Below are 14,193 nucleotides of genomic sequence, written 5' to 3' on the forward strand. Positions count from 1 at the left end.
TTTTCAATCTAGACCATTTAGTGGAAGGTCAGGAACACCTAAAGGAATGGTTGGCTATTCTGTCTCGTTACGATCCTATCATAACAGTTCCAAGTCTAGAATATATACATTTCCATGGTAAAGTAGCTCCTGTCTGCAAAATCAGGCCATTTATTACCTTAGTTAGCAAAAAGTAGATGAGATGTTAGAAGCACAAATTTAACAGATACTATTTTATTATTTACAAAATACATAGTGATCATTAAGGGTACAGGTCACAAATTACAAACGGGAAAAGCACAGGGAAAAGTTGAGACAAATGCGTTAAATGACAACAAGGTACCCATTAATATGGAATCCATTTATAATAAAACAGTTCTTTGTTAAAGTTAGACAAGGCCAAGAGGAGGTACCTTGTTGAGTAGAAAATGCCAGTTACCTAGAAATATACTTCTACCAAAAAGCAGAAAAGTGTTAGTAGTGTACCTAAATTAAATCATAGCATATACAGGTCCAGTGTTCCACAGTACCACCATTGGTTTTAGGCAGGAATCTGCGAGAGACTTGACTGCCTATCTTGCTGGAAGAGGAAAGCCCCAGGACTGATTAACTTCCCTACCTTCCATAAAGCTTTGTTCAGGTGACTTTGGAATGTGGTGTCAAACATCCCATTCATTTCTGCTGCAAGTTCCCTCAGAACAGACACTGTGGACTCGTCACTGGCATTCAGAATCCGCACAAAGAATTTGTTCCACAGTTCACCACCTTTTAGCCTAAAAATATATGAAACCATTTTCATCAAGATTAGGCATATAGGAGTTAGAATTCTTTCTGTGTTTAACTCAGTGGTACATTTATGCACCAACATGATTTAAGGTAATACCTAACTCTAGGGTTAGAGATCATTCAAGTAGTGTCATTTGAAAACCCAAGGTGAAACTACAAAAAAAAAAAAAAAAAAAAGAAAAAAGACTACCATAGTGGGAAAAGCCATAATATAATGCACATAAAGGGAAAGAAAATCTTTCATCTGAATCTATAAATTTCCTCCATGTACTAAGATGCAGCATTTCTCTTCTACAAATAGAAGAAAGACGAATTTTGTCTCTTCTCTTCTAACTTTCCTAAAGTCTAGGTCATTAGAAAGACTACAGCTTCCTCTCTCCCCCCGCCCAGTGGTTTATTATCTTCACAACCTTCTCAGAATCCTAAGCTCAACTGAAGTAACTACTGCTTAAATCTATGATGTTTGCACCTTTTTTTTAAAAAGATCAGAGAAGCTTCTATTATTGTATAAGGCAAGGCTGTTAGGAAACCCCACCTGACCCCACTTGCTTCTGTTTGTGTAAGACCCACCTAGGACCATAACCAACTGGAGATAACCTGAATCTATCCTATATGCCTTACATTATATTTCAAACCTATTTTGAAAGTACATGTTAGAGACAAATAAGACTGGCCAAATTCTGAATTAAATAAAGAAAAAAATACAATTCAATTGTTGGGAGGGGAAAATGGAGGTGAAGGGGTGTTAAATTTTCAACTCTGATTTTTCTTTTAACCAAAGAATGTATCAGTAAGTTTTAGATTGGTAAGCTTATTCTGCGAAGTTAATAGCTATGATAAGGTAAGGGAGAACATGGGATATTTAAAAAGTATTATAAGCAGGCTTGAGGGAATACTAAGGTTCTGAGACCAAGCAGCTGTTATTAAGAGAGCATTTACTTCCTCACCAAGGAGATTCAGTTCTCTGCTTTGGTTTCACCCATTCATTAAATAAATAATAGCCTAAAATTAGTAGGTAATTTAGAAATTTGTCTTTCTTCAAGAGATGCTTATTAACTTTTGACAAAAGCTATTAAAAAGGGCCATAAGACTAACACCAATTGGTTAGAAAATTATTCTCATAAAATGTTTCTATTAAGCCTTCTAAATTGAGAGGCTTCCATACTCTAGTCATGGTTTATATGTCTATGATACATCTAAGTCCAGAAAGATGTCCTGAAGTCCGAATAGCTTGATTCCCATTTTTAATTAACAATTCCTTTGTCCTGCACAAGGTGCTCCACTGATACTCTAATGAAAACTGGTTAAAATTAATGAAATCATGGCATTTGGACTAAGAAACCAAGGCTATTAAAGCAGAGAGAGCACCCAAGATAAACAGAACATTATTTGGACAGTCAAAGACCCTGAAATCACCAATACTTACTCAGAAATATTTTGGCTAAGTCTCCAGAGGGACCCATCCCAGAAGACCTGCAGGTGTTCCTTGAACAACAGTAAATGTGCTAAATCTGCTATACCAAACAGATCTACCTGAAATCACAAAAAGCACCATCAGCTAAAATCATTCTCTGCTACTGACATGGCAATTTATTTATGTAGGAAGTTGACAGGTATTATAGTGCTTAGCTAAGTTTATTTTATGACATACATTTTAGTAGACTGTTACTTATCCTTACAGTAAAGAGAGAAACTCCCCAAAGAAGTGATCAGTAGAGCCAACTCTAGTAATTATCCTAGAACAAAAGATGACAAATATATCTGGACTGTCAAATTCAAATTTGTACACCTACTAAATTTGCATGGACTCCAGCTGTGATCTAAATGTGTTCTACATGACTAGTTCAGGGCTATGCCACATATTCAATCAGCAAAATGCCATATATCCAGAGCTGAGTCAGAAGGGATTTCTGCATATAATGCCACCATATAAAACACTTTATATTTGTCCTAATGTCCTTTTTATATACATTATTTCATTTAATCCTCACAAGAATTCTGATGTAAACAGAGCTTATTATTATCTTTATTTTACAGAGAAGATCACAGAAAATGATTTACAAAAGACCACACAGATAAGTGGTAGAAATGGCCCTGACACTTAGGTTACTGAGTTAGTCATGTGTCTGCACGTGTATGTATAAATTCCTCAGTGTTGTGACAGAAAAATGGTACATTTTGCTTGACTTGGTGATATTTGAAAACTAGGTCATCTGTTCCAGGAGAGACAATATCATTAAACACTAGCTTTCATGGCTTATCTAGGTAAGAAAGAGATTAAGAAACCCTCTCCATATTTGCTCAAGCTTGTTTTACACTTACCTGGTAGGGAGAAGAACAGTTAGCCAGGATCTTTTGTCCTTCCAGGATCTGTACAGTCCGAAAGCCGCTGAGGTTAAAAACATCTAGCTGTGCCCTAAGGTCAACACTGTAGGAAAAGTCCACTATCTTCAAAGCTTGATTGTTCTTATTACAATCATAGGGATCGTGGATTCTAAGCCCAGATGTAAGAGAAGGAGATAATAAAAATAGGCCATGAAAGAAGCTGCATAGCTGGTCTTTAAAAAAAAAAAAGAAAGAAAAAAAAGGAGGTACTGCAGGTGTGCCTTAGCTATGCCAATAGCTCCCTCCAGTGGTTAGTTATGAAAATGCACCTGTAAGAGCAGTGGCAGTATCCACCCAACTGGGGATTGTTAAGATTAGTTTAGTGACCCAAGCTATATCTAAGCCATTGTGCATGGCCACCACAGAACATTTATCAAGTTTCCATATTATATAAACTAAATACTGGAAGTAGACTGCAGGCCTCTGTCTTGCACTGTACATATTAACATATATAACAGCAATGGTTTATACACTGACAAGAATTATGATGGAGTAAATTAAGCTTTTATAGATGTCACAGTCTTTCTTGTTTACTATTAGATTAGGCTTTGCGAGTGTCATTCAGATCCCTCCTTCCCAGAGTTTAACTGAAAACAACATAAGGCTGTTTTTTGGTAAAGTGATACCTTTACAAAATACTGTAAACCATCCTGTTTATATTAAATTAATACCATACTCTGTCTTCCTCTTATATGTAATTCCAATCCTGTTTCCTTATAAAAAAAAAAAAAGAGAAAAGAACTTTATAGCACTAATTCACTATTGATTTTCCTCAGGCGTATCTAGTCCATGTAATAAACCTATTCTCCAAAGAGATATAGGAACTATTTATGTGGGGAAAAAATGGATTATTTTTATGTGTTCCTTCTGTTTCTCTGCTTTCTCAGCTGGTTTTTTCAAATCCCTGATTGATGTCAGTGGCAGGTCTTATATTCCTAAATACAGGCTTTGATTAATCCTATCACATATACCTCCACAGCACAGAATGATCTATTTTACTTTAAAATTTATGATTCCTTACTACAACTTGTTTTTGGCCATCATAAAACTATAACTCCCAAATATTTTCAAAACTTGGGAGAGGTAGGAAAAATGTTTCTGAGAATAATAAAAAGAAGCAGGAAGGTCTCCTAGCTCTCTAATCATCCATTCACTGTTACCCTGGGCAAGACATTCCACTTTTTTGGATCTCATTTTACACACACACACACAATGTAGAAACTGCATTAAATGATTTCAAAAGGCTCTTTCACACAGACATAGAGAATAGACTTGAGAACACGGGGAGGGGGAAGGGTAAGCTGGGATGAAGTTAGAGAGTAACATTGACATATATACACTACCAAATGTAAAATAGATGGCTAGTGGGAAGCAGCCGCATAGCACAGGGAGATCAGCTCGCAGCTTTGCGACCACCTAGAGGGGTGGGATAAGGAGGGTGGGAGGGAGACGCAAGAGGGAGGGGATATGGGGATATATGTATACATGTAGCTGATTCACTTTGTTATACAGCAGAAACTAACACAACATTGTAAAGCAATTATACTCCAATAGAGATGTTAAAAAAAAAAGGCTCTTTCAATTCCTTGTGAATCTATATGAAATTTCCTATCAAATTTGAAAAGTTGTGACAAAATAAAAGGCAATGTCCCTTCAACACTATGTGGTTTCCTGGAGTCCTCTAGTGACTGAGAGAAGGATATCTGAATACACAGCATACAAATGCCTAAGCCCAAAAAGGCTTAGAAAATCTCTTTGCTTACAATTTCCATGAAAAGTCCTGAGAACTCTAGCACTATCCTCTGTAATTTCAGTGCTGTGAAATAGAACGAAAATAAAAACTATACCAGGGGTTCTCGCATTTGGAAACATATGGGGAGATTTTTGGTGATCACAATGGCTGGGGGATTGTAACTTGTATTTAATTGGGTGAGAGGTAGTTACAGGGAAATAGATATAAAACATCCTGGCATGCTTGGACCAGACCTGCACAAAGAATTATCTCATCCAAAGTACCTATGGTGCCCTGGATGAGAAATGCTGCTGTATTATGCCTGGGGAAGCCTTTAGGACTCTGCCATCTCAGGGAAGAAAGTAGGATGCTCTAATTCTTTTGGTTATAATTGCAGAAATACATTGAAGGTTCTTTTAATTTCCATGCCAACTATGATTTAGAGTCTAATTCAGTTTCTTCTTACAGAATAAGTAGTCAGGAGAAATGTAAAGAATGATTCCAGCTTTTAGGGTACACCAATGACCTCAGAGAGAAAGTTAACTGCTTACCCAAGTCACAGGCTTGGGGCAGACAAAGCATCTTTAAACCAGACTGCTTCACTCAAATACCATGAGATCAATGCCCATTATTAGAAGGGTGTGTTGGTCCTCTAGTCCTTTCCATAAAACAAAAATTGTTGAGCATCTTTGCCTTGTTTATGCCTCAATGTTGTCTATATTTTCTCAGTTCTTAGTATTTGGGCTTCATTTCTTATTTCCTGCTCTGTGCTCACCCCTTGAACCTGATGGCTAAACTGGATTTAATTTGAACACTAAGCCCCTTTCCTTGGCATGGTTTGCATTTGCACTCTGGTTTTACCTACTTCTCTTGGCAATTACCTCAATTTGGTGTGACTTAAGCTTTGGTCTTTGAAACTGAGCAGTGCCTCAGTTTTGCTAGCATCCTTGTTAGCTCTGCACTGGCCCCACACAAAGAAAGACTAGACAATCTACTTCACATATCCCCAAATATTCAGATTTTACATCTCTTCTTGACAGGAATCATCACAATAGAGTTGTTAATTCTTTTTTTCTGAGTTTTTTCCTCAACGTGTTGTTTTGTTTGAATTCTTTTAAACTATTCCCAGTGACTATTGACTTTTAGGTAGCAAATATTCTCTTATCATACTGTGTTCATTAATATGGCATTTATCAAAAGGCAAAAGAGAATGGTAACTACCCATGTTTTACGACAAAGCTGATAGAATTATAAGAGAATGAAAAGGACCAACCTGTTTCTAAGAATCAGACTCCTTGGACTCAAGTCACCATGGACTATTTCTGCTTTGTGTAGTTTCTCCATCATTGTCAAGAGGTTATAAATAATCAACACTGTCATTTCATGGGTAATAAATTCACTGTATTGAAGAAGATCCTGGAAATAGAAGGATAGAAAACTATCTCTTAATTTGGGGTGACTTATACTCAATACCTTGCTTACTGCTGCCCTGTACTCTTCCTTGTTGTTCTCTATTAGAATGTCGGCTCCTTTGTACGTTGGGTTTTTGTCCCATTTTTAATAATGCTGCTCTCCAATAAGATTGTTTATAAGGATTTAATGAAATAATGGATGAAGAGAATCAGGGGTGAGCCTGGCCCATAATAGGTGCTCTATAAACGGTAGTTTTAAAATACCATCATTCCAACCATTTTGGAGAATTTGTATTACCATCAAAATTGCAGCAAAACCATCACTATGTTGTACACCTGAAACTAATATAACATTGTCTATCAACTATACTTCAATTTAAAAAGAGAGATGAGAAATAAAAACCTCGGAAACACTAAACTAAAAAAAGGCAGTAAAACTTTCTTAAGAACATTCCAAAGAATAAAATGATATATTGTGGGGAGTTCCCTGTGGCCTAGTGGTTAGGATTCTGGGCTTTCACTGCCAAGGGCCTGGGTTCAATCCCTGGTTGGGGTACTGAGATCCCGCAAGCCGTGTGGTGTGGCCAAAAAAGATATATTGTGTTTGGGTTCCAAAAATGATCCAGGGGGATAGTATAGATAAAACAAGAGTGGCAAAAATAGACCTCTGGTTTCCATTCCTCACATAAGGAGCTTGGAAGTTGCCACTGTCCTAACATGTAAAAAGCTGAGCCAACTGAAAAATCAACGATTCTTTTAGGATCTGTAAGCACAGGGGGGCCCCACATTTTTGTGAACTTTACCTCTATGAGCCAGACCAGGTTCTCACGGTAAATATCATAGAAAAATTCCCCACTTCCAGTAGCGGGAGGGGAAAAAAGAACCATTTGAAACAGGCCACAGCACTCTGTTCTTTTTAACAAGGCCTGCCTTCAGGGGAAGCTAGTTAACCAGAGCCTAACCTGCTGGGGCATTATCAGAGCCTACCTGACCTGGGGAAGGGAAATACGCAATTCCAGCCCACTCCAGCCATCTGGTCCTACCTAAGCCGGGTGGTGGGGGATACGGGGGTAGGAAACTGAGAAACTTGTGAAGCTCACAGTCCAAAGGCATAGGCTCGCTGCAAAAGACAATGAATCATAGCACTGTACAACACCTTCCCTCCCCTCACACCTTATCATCATATTACTAAAGGCCTATTTACAGCAGTTCCTTTTACCCAGTATATCATGCCTGGCTATCAAGAAAAAATTACAAGGCATACCAAACAGCAAAAAATGCAATTTGAACAAGCATCAAAACCAGACATGGCAGGGATGTTGGAATTATCAGACCAGGAATTTAAAACAAAAGTGGACATGAGCTGGTGATGATCACAGTTAGATGACCAGGTCATTACACAATTCTGTGTACTTTTATACGTTTGAAAATTGACATAATAAAAAGTTAAAGGAAGTTCTTGGTCAAAATAACTTGGAAAAAGAAAACAATGCTTTTAACTCATTATTTAATTGGTCTATTTCTAGAAGATTAACAGGAATTCTGTACTAAATTCCTTTGCTAAATGGAGCACAAATCTCTCTACTTGAGGACTTTAAATGATATGTTTTCATATTATTGCAAACCTGAAGGGTGAAGCAGTTTATATATTGGTGCCAAACAATACAGCCATCTTGGTATTGATAACAGATACACAAATTATCACACTCCTCATTTAAACGTTCCTTTAACTTGAAGTTGATATAAAAGTCCCATGGGACAGGTTGAGAAGATACCTGTAAGAAAATATATTTTAAAAATAAGAGTCATTAGAATCTATGGTTATAGTTGGCAGAATGAAAACATTCCCTCCAGCTCTTCCTATATCCCAACAGAAATAACAGTAACGGGATATTTTAAAAGGTAGAAATCTATAATAAAGGACGGAGCAGCAGGAAATTCTGAAAGCCGGAAAGAAAATAGTAAGAGGTAACAATCCACTTAACAGACCCAAGAAAGCTGATTCTAGCAATGGAGAAAGCTGAGAGCAACCAAATTTATACAAGACCATCTCCCTATAATATAAAACTGGTGGTACTAATTACCTCTAGAAGTAAGGGTGAAGGTGGAGCTAAAACAGGAGTGGTTGAACTCTGTTAAAGAGAACATCAGTCCCCAGATTCCCCTCCTGCTCCTGTAGCCCAGCCTAGCAACTGCCTCTCTCTCATTCTTGAAGACCAGAAGTTTATTCCTAGAGAATATAAAACAGAAGGGCTCTGGACTAGAGGACACCATGCACTGTTGAGGGTGGGAATACCATATGGAGAAGAGGAAAAAGTTTATTATATGTCAAATGGAAAAAGTTTATTATATGTCAAATGTTAAGATGCACCTTCCTGCCCCTCTACTCTCCAGACTAACTTCCCCGTGCAACTTTCAGGAGGCTAGCAGCCAGGATTACATGCTTTAGGCAGGAAACCAGAATTTTTCTCTGAGGAATCTGATAAGCTCAAAAGACCCAAAGATTGGGGATTTTCCAACAAAATGGCCAAGTGAGATCATTGTACAGTGAAGCCTACAGCTGTCAAGGTCCCACCATATAACAGAACTTTCAACTGGCTTTCTAGCATCCCACACTTAAATACGAAGAGAGAGCCAAAGACTTGAAGAAAGCCTCTAATGTGAAAGACAGAGATCAAAACAAACAAAAGGAAACAGATGATGCAGGGAGAAAAAAGGAAAATTAAAGTATCATTAGTATACTCAGAGAGATAAGGAATATTTCATCTTTGAAATGAAGAACAGAATGCTACAAAGAAAGAACTCTTACACATTAAATACATGATAAAAGAAATGAAAAACCCAGTAAAAAGACTGAAAATAAAGTTGACAAAACATTCAGAAAGTAAAGCAAAAAGACAAAGAGAAAATAGGAGAAAAAAAGATACGGTTTTTAAAGAATCTGTCCAGGAGACCCCAAATCCTAATAAAAGGAATTCTAGAATAAGAGAACAGAAAAGACTGGGGGGAAGAAATAATTTTTTCTTTGAAGATAATTTCTCAGAACTGAAGGAGTTTCCAGATTGAAATGGCCATCAAGGGCCTAGCATATGGGTGAAAATACACTTTTACCAAAGCATGTAATTGTGAAATTTCAGAATGCTGGGGACAAACATAAGATCCTACAAGGATCCAGAGAGAGGGGGAAAAAAGAAAATCACACAGAGAATGGCAAAAGATTTTAAAAGCAAGGTTAGAAGCCAAAAGCTAATGGAGCTTATCTTCAAAATTCTAAAGAAAAAAAGTTTTGAACCTAGAATTCTAATATCCAGCCAACCTACCAATCAAACAAAGATGTGGAATAAGAAATTTTCTGACATGCAAGGTTTCAAAAAATTTACATCCTATGCATCCTTTCTCAGGAAGCTACTAAAATATGAGGACTTAAACCAAGAAAGAAGAAGAAAATGGGATCCAATGTAACTAGGCATTCAATATAAAAAAGAGATCATGTGAATCCCTGGGATGATGGTGAATGGAAATTTCAAGGTAATATAGTGTCTGTGTGTGTGTGTGTGTGTGTGTGTAAGTGTCAAGCTTAGAATGTAATTTGTCCAGATTGGAGCGAGCCAGAAAATTTCAGATGTCCTCAAAAAGATAAAATTGATGTAACACCTGACATGTTTGGACACATTGAGAGATTTACACAATACCCTCTCATTTTTGATATCTGATCTTGGCATATAATGGTGAGTGATTTCTTTATGCATCATTGACTTTCCTATAAGGAAGCTTATAGACTATGAAAAGGATCTGATGGTACCATGGGGCCACAGTTACTGCTTCAACCAACATTATTTACAAAGAAATTGAAATGACAAAGAATCAGTCCCACCTTTATTATGGTTAACTCTGCAGAGTTTCTTGGTGTCACCCAGAATAATTTGTAGTCTTCACATATCAGGTATTGTTGTTTAATGCAATAATCCTCATTATCTGTTGAGAAGGTTTGATTCCATTTCAAAATCACTGTGAATAGGTATAGGTCCCTAGCTTTTACTTCCTGGCTTAAGGGCTAAAGGCACTCACTTTATATTTGCCAGTTAGTAGCATCTAGAATACTTTTCAAAATCATTTTTTAAAAACTGAAAGAGGGGATAAAAAAATTGAAAGAGGGGAAGACAGAATTCCTATTGTTACTGGGACATGAACTTATCAATGTGTCAACTTCTATAATGTTGTTTCTTACATTCTAGAAATATTGATTGTACTTAAGCATCAAATTCAAGTACAAATAATCACTTATTTGTATACTGTCATACACAAAAGGACATGCATTCAACGACACTTACCTAATTCAATTTCCTTCTCTATTTCCAAATTAGGCATTGGTCTATCTTCTACAAAAAACTCTGTAGAGGTACTCAGCTCTGGTAGGGATTTTAGTAGTTGTCTGCGATACTGTGAACACCAGGGTGACTGAGTAGGGCTGTCTGGGGGAAAAAAAAAGTTGAAAAAAAATTATCCCAAAACTTAAAATGGGTATTATAACAGAGGAGGGGGAAAAAAAACCATGACTGCATGATCAATACTGCTAACCTAACAACACTCATCTATCTCAGGTCTTTATGATACCGAACTCAGTTAGTACTCACTTATTCTAGAGATTTCACAATTTATGACAACTTTTCTAGAGAAGAAATACTTATACCTCGGTTTGCTCTGATAAATAAGTGTTCACTGGACATGGATATAGATATTTGTTTACAAATGGTATATATGAACCTACCTGCAGTCTCACTAGTGAGCTCCAGTTTCTCAGGAATTTGAAGACATTTGATGGAGGAGGTGCTTGTAACCGAGGCAGAAGATCCAGAGAACCCAGAGGAGTGTGTGGCTTCACCGCTGTCTTCAATAATTGGGCTGAAAGAACCACAGATGAGTCAATCCTCAAGGGGGTAATTTATATCAACTTTATTATACTTTTATTTGCTATTCAATAGTCTCAATTTTAAAGTCCATTATTTTCCTGAAAAAAAAAAAAAAAGATTCATAATCAGAATCTAGGTAACTTTATCTACTCTGGTTGAAAAGCAATGCCAAGCATTAAATTTATGTTTTATTAACCTAATCTATAGGAAATGCCTTATTCTACATCTATTCTAAACTGACTGAGAAAAACTAAGACACTAACTTCCTTCCTCTTTATCCTTTCTTTGGACTTTATAACTCTTCAATAAGCAAAAGTCAAGAAAGAAAAAGGGAAATTATTCAAGGTGAATACATGCTAGAAAATGTGAAAAAAGTTTGAAAATACAGTTTTAAAAGCACAAAGTGGCAAATTAAAGAATATTCCTGGGCTTCCCTGGTGGCACAGTGGTTAAGAATCCGCCTGCCAATGCAGGGGACACAGGTTCGAGCCCTGGTCTGGGAAGATCCCACATGCCACAGAGCAACTAAGTCCGTGCGCCACAACTACTGTGCCTGCGCTCTAGAGCCCGCGAGCCACAACTACTGAGCCCACGTGCCACAACTACTGAAGCCCGCCCTAGAGCCCATGCTCCGCAACAAGAGAAGCCACTGCAATGAGAAGCCACGCACCGCAACGAAGAGTACCCCCACTCGCCACAACTAGAGAAAGCCCGCGCACAGCAACGAAGACCCAATGCAGCCAAAAATAAATTTAAAAAAATCAGGGGGAGGAAAAAAAAAAAAAAAAAAAAGAATATTCCTAAGACTGGAATAAGTTTGTTTAAATCAGGTGACTTTTAAATATGGAGAGATCACAAGGCTTAGTCCCTGGCTCTCTATGCCATTCCCCCCTCTTCTTTATTCATTTCCATCTCTCTATCAAAAGATACTTTAAAAAAACAAGTCTCCAGTGGAGTCAAGATGACTACCAGGAGGACGCGGAATTCGTGTCTCCTCACAACTAGGGCACCTACCAGGCACTGGTGGGGGACCACAGACATCTAAGGGGACGGGAGGAAGCCCCAGCCACCGGGTAGGACATGGGGCGTGGGGGGAGTGAAGGGGGAAGAGAAGTGGAGGGGGGACCGGAATGGCGCCCCTCAGGGGCGCCTGGGGGAGGGTAAGGGATCCCATGCCAAAAGGGGGAAATTGGGGAACCATTAGGAGGGCAGAGGATCAAAAGGGAGAGTGGCCAGGTTTCCACTGCCCACTTGGACCCCCAGGAACCTGCTGAGATCCTGGGCCTGATCCTCTGCCCACTGAGGCCCTCGCCAGACGTGCGGGTCCTGAGGGAGTGGGAGGGAGGGAAGGGGGAGCAAAAGTAAAGGTTGGACCTCAGGGACCAGCACTCCTGAGGGGTGTCTGGGGGAGGGAAGGAGTTCCTACACCCAGCGGGACCCACCCATGGTTAGGGGTCCAGTGGCCCAGTGGGGGGAAGGTGGGGGAGACCCTGCCGGAGACCGTCGGGAGGGGCATGAAGGAACGGAAGGTAACACGGCCAGTGCCTTCCGTGTCCAGTCAGGCACTGGGAAGCCTGTTGGGCTCCAGGGCCTAATCCTCTGCCCTCGGAGTCTCTCTCCTGCCCCGCAGAGCCCAAGCCCCGCCCCTAGAACCTCACTCAGGGCCCTACCTCCAAACTCCGAACGCCACACTCTAGAGGTCCTTCTTTCCATGTGCTGCCTCTCCCCTTCTGTGCAGGTCCTAAGCAGAGGCCCTGCCCTATGCTCAAACGGCACCCCCACGCCCTAGGTCCTGCCCCACCCTAAACCCCGCCCCCGCCTAAACTCCGCCCCCATAGTCAAGGCTTTTTTTCTTTTCTTTTCTCCTCTTTTAGATTGGGTTCTGTTTTACCTTGTTGATTCACTGCTGTTGATTGTTTTATATTTTTATTTTTCCTAATCTTTTATTATTCTAATTTTATTTTATTCTTTATACTTTGTTAGTAATCTCTCCTTTTGGCTTCTTCCCCACCCCACACTCCTTTTTTTCCCTTTTTTCTGCTGTGGTTTTATTTTACCTTGTTGCAGTTGCTTCAATTATAGTTTATTTTTCCTAATATACTTTTTATCTTTCTAATTTTATTTTGTTTTTTATTCTTTGATATTGTACTGCTCTTTTTCTTCTTTCTTTCTTCCTTTTTTTATTACCATGCCACAAAGCTTGCGGGATCTTGGTTCCCAGGCCGGATGTCGGGCCTGAGCTCCTGTGATGGGAGTTCTGAGTCCAAACCGCTGGACTAACAGAGAACCTCAGACCCCAGGGAATATCAATCAGAGTGAGGCCTCCCGGAGGTCCTCATCTCAGCACCAAGACCCGGCTCTATCCAACTGCCTGCAAACTCCAGTGCTGGACGCCTCAGGCCAAACGACCAGTAAGACAGGAATACAGCACCACTCATCAAAAAAAAAAGAAAAAGAAACGACAAAAAAACTTGTTACAGACGAAGGAGCAAGGTAAAAACCTACAAGACCAAATTAATGAAGATGAAATAGGCAACCTACCTCAAAAAGAATTCAGAGTAATGATAGTAAAGATGATCCAAAACCTCGGAAACAGAATGGAGAAAATACAAGAAACATTTAACAAGGATCTAGAAGAACTAAAGAGCAAACAAACAGTGATGAACAACACAATTACTGAAATTAAAAATACTCTAGAAGGAATCAATAACAGAATAACTGAGACAGAAGAACGGATAAGTGAGCTGGAAGATAAAATGGTGGAAATAACTGCCAGGGAGCAGAATAAAGAAAAAAGAATGAAAAGAATTGAGGACACTCTCAGAGACTCTAGGACAACATTAAATGCACCAACATTCGAATTATAGGGGTCCCAGAAAAAGAAGAGAAAAAGAAAGGGTCTGAGAAAATATTTGAAGAGATTATAGTCGAAAACTTCCCTATCATGGGAAAGGAAATAGTCAATCAAGTCCAGGAAGCACAGAGAGTA

At 38.9% G+C, this 14,193-nt stretch overlaps 1 protein-coding gene across 1 annotated transcript in view; it reads right to left on the reverse strand.

Moving 5' to 3' along the window:
* Positions 1 to 342: 342 nt before the first annotated feature.
* BUB1B (BUB1 mitotic checkpoint serine/threonine kinase B) overlaps positions 343 to 14,193 on the reverse strand; it is a 56,220-nt gene continuing 42,369 nt past the window's right edge. The window contains exons 16-23 of the mRNA XM_061182255.1: positions 11,063 to 11,196; positions 10,626 to 10,766; positions 10,169 to 10,269; positions 7,920 to 8,069; positions 6,156 to 6,298; positions 3,088 to 3,259; positions 2,192 to 2,298; positions 343 to 752 (exon numbers count right to left, since the gene is read on the reverse strand). Coding sequence (XP_061038238.1) covers positions 521 to 752; positions 2,192 to 2,298; positions 3,088 to 3,259; positions 6,156 to 6,298; positions 7,920 to 8,069; positions 10,169 to 10,269; positions 10,626 to 10,766; positions 11,063 to 11,196 — 1,180 coding nt within the window. The 3' untranslated portion in view covers positions 343 to 520. The remainder of the gene's footprint in view (positions 753 to 2,191; positions 2,299 to 3,087; positions 3,260 to 6,155; positions 6,299 to 7,919; positions 8,070 to 10,168; positions 10,270 to 10,625; positions 10,767 to 11,062; positions 11,197 to 14,193) is intronic.

Source organism: Eubalaena glacialis, chromosome 2 (assembly GCF_028564815.1).
Source record: "Eubalaena glacialis isolate mEubGla1 chromosome 2, mEubGla1.1.hap2.+ XY, whole genome shotgun sequence".
NCBI classification, from domain to species: Eukaryota; Metazoa; Chordata; class Mammalia; order Artiodactyla; family Balaenidae; genus Eubalaena; species Eubalaena glacialis.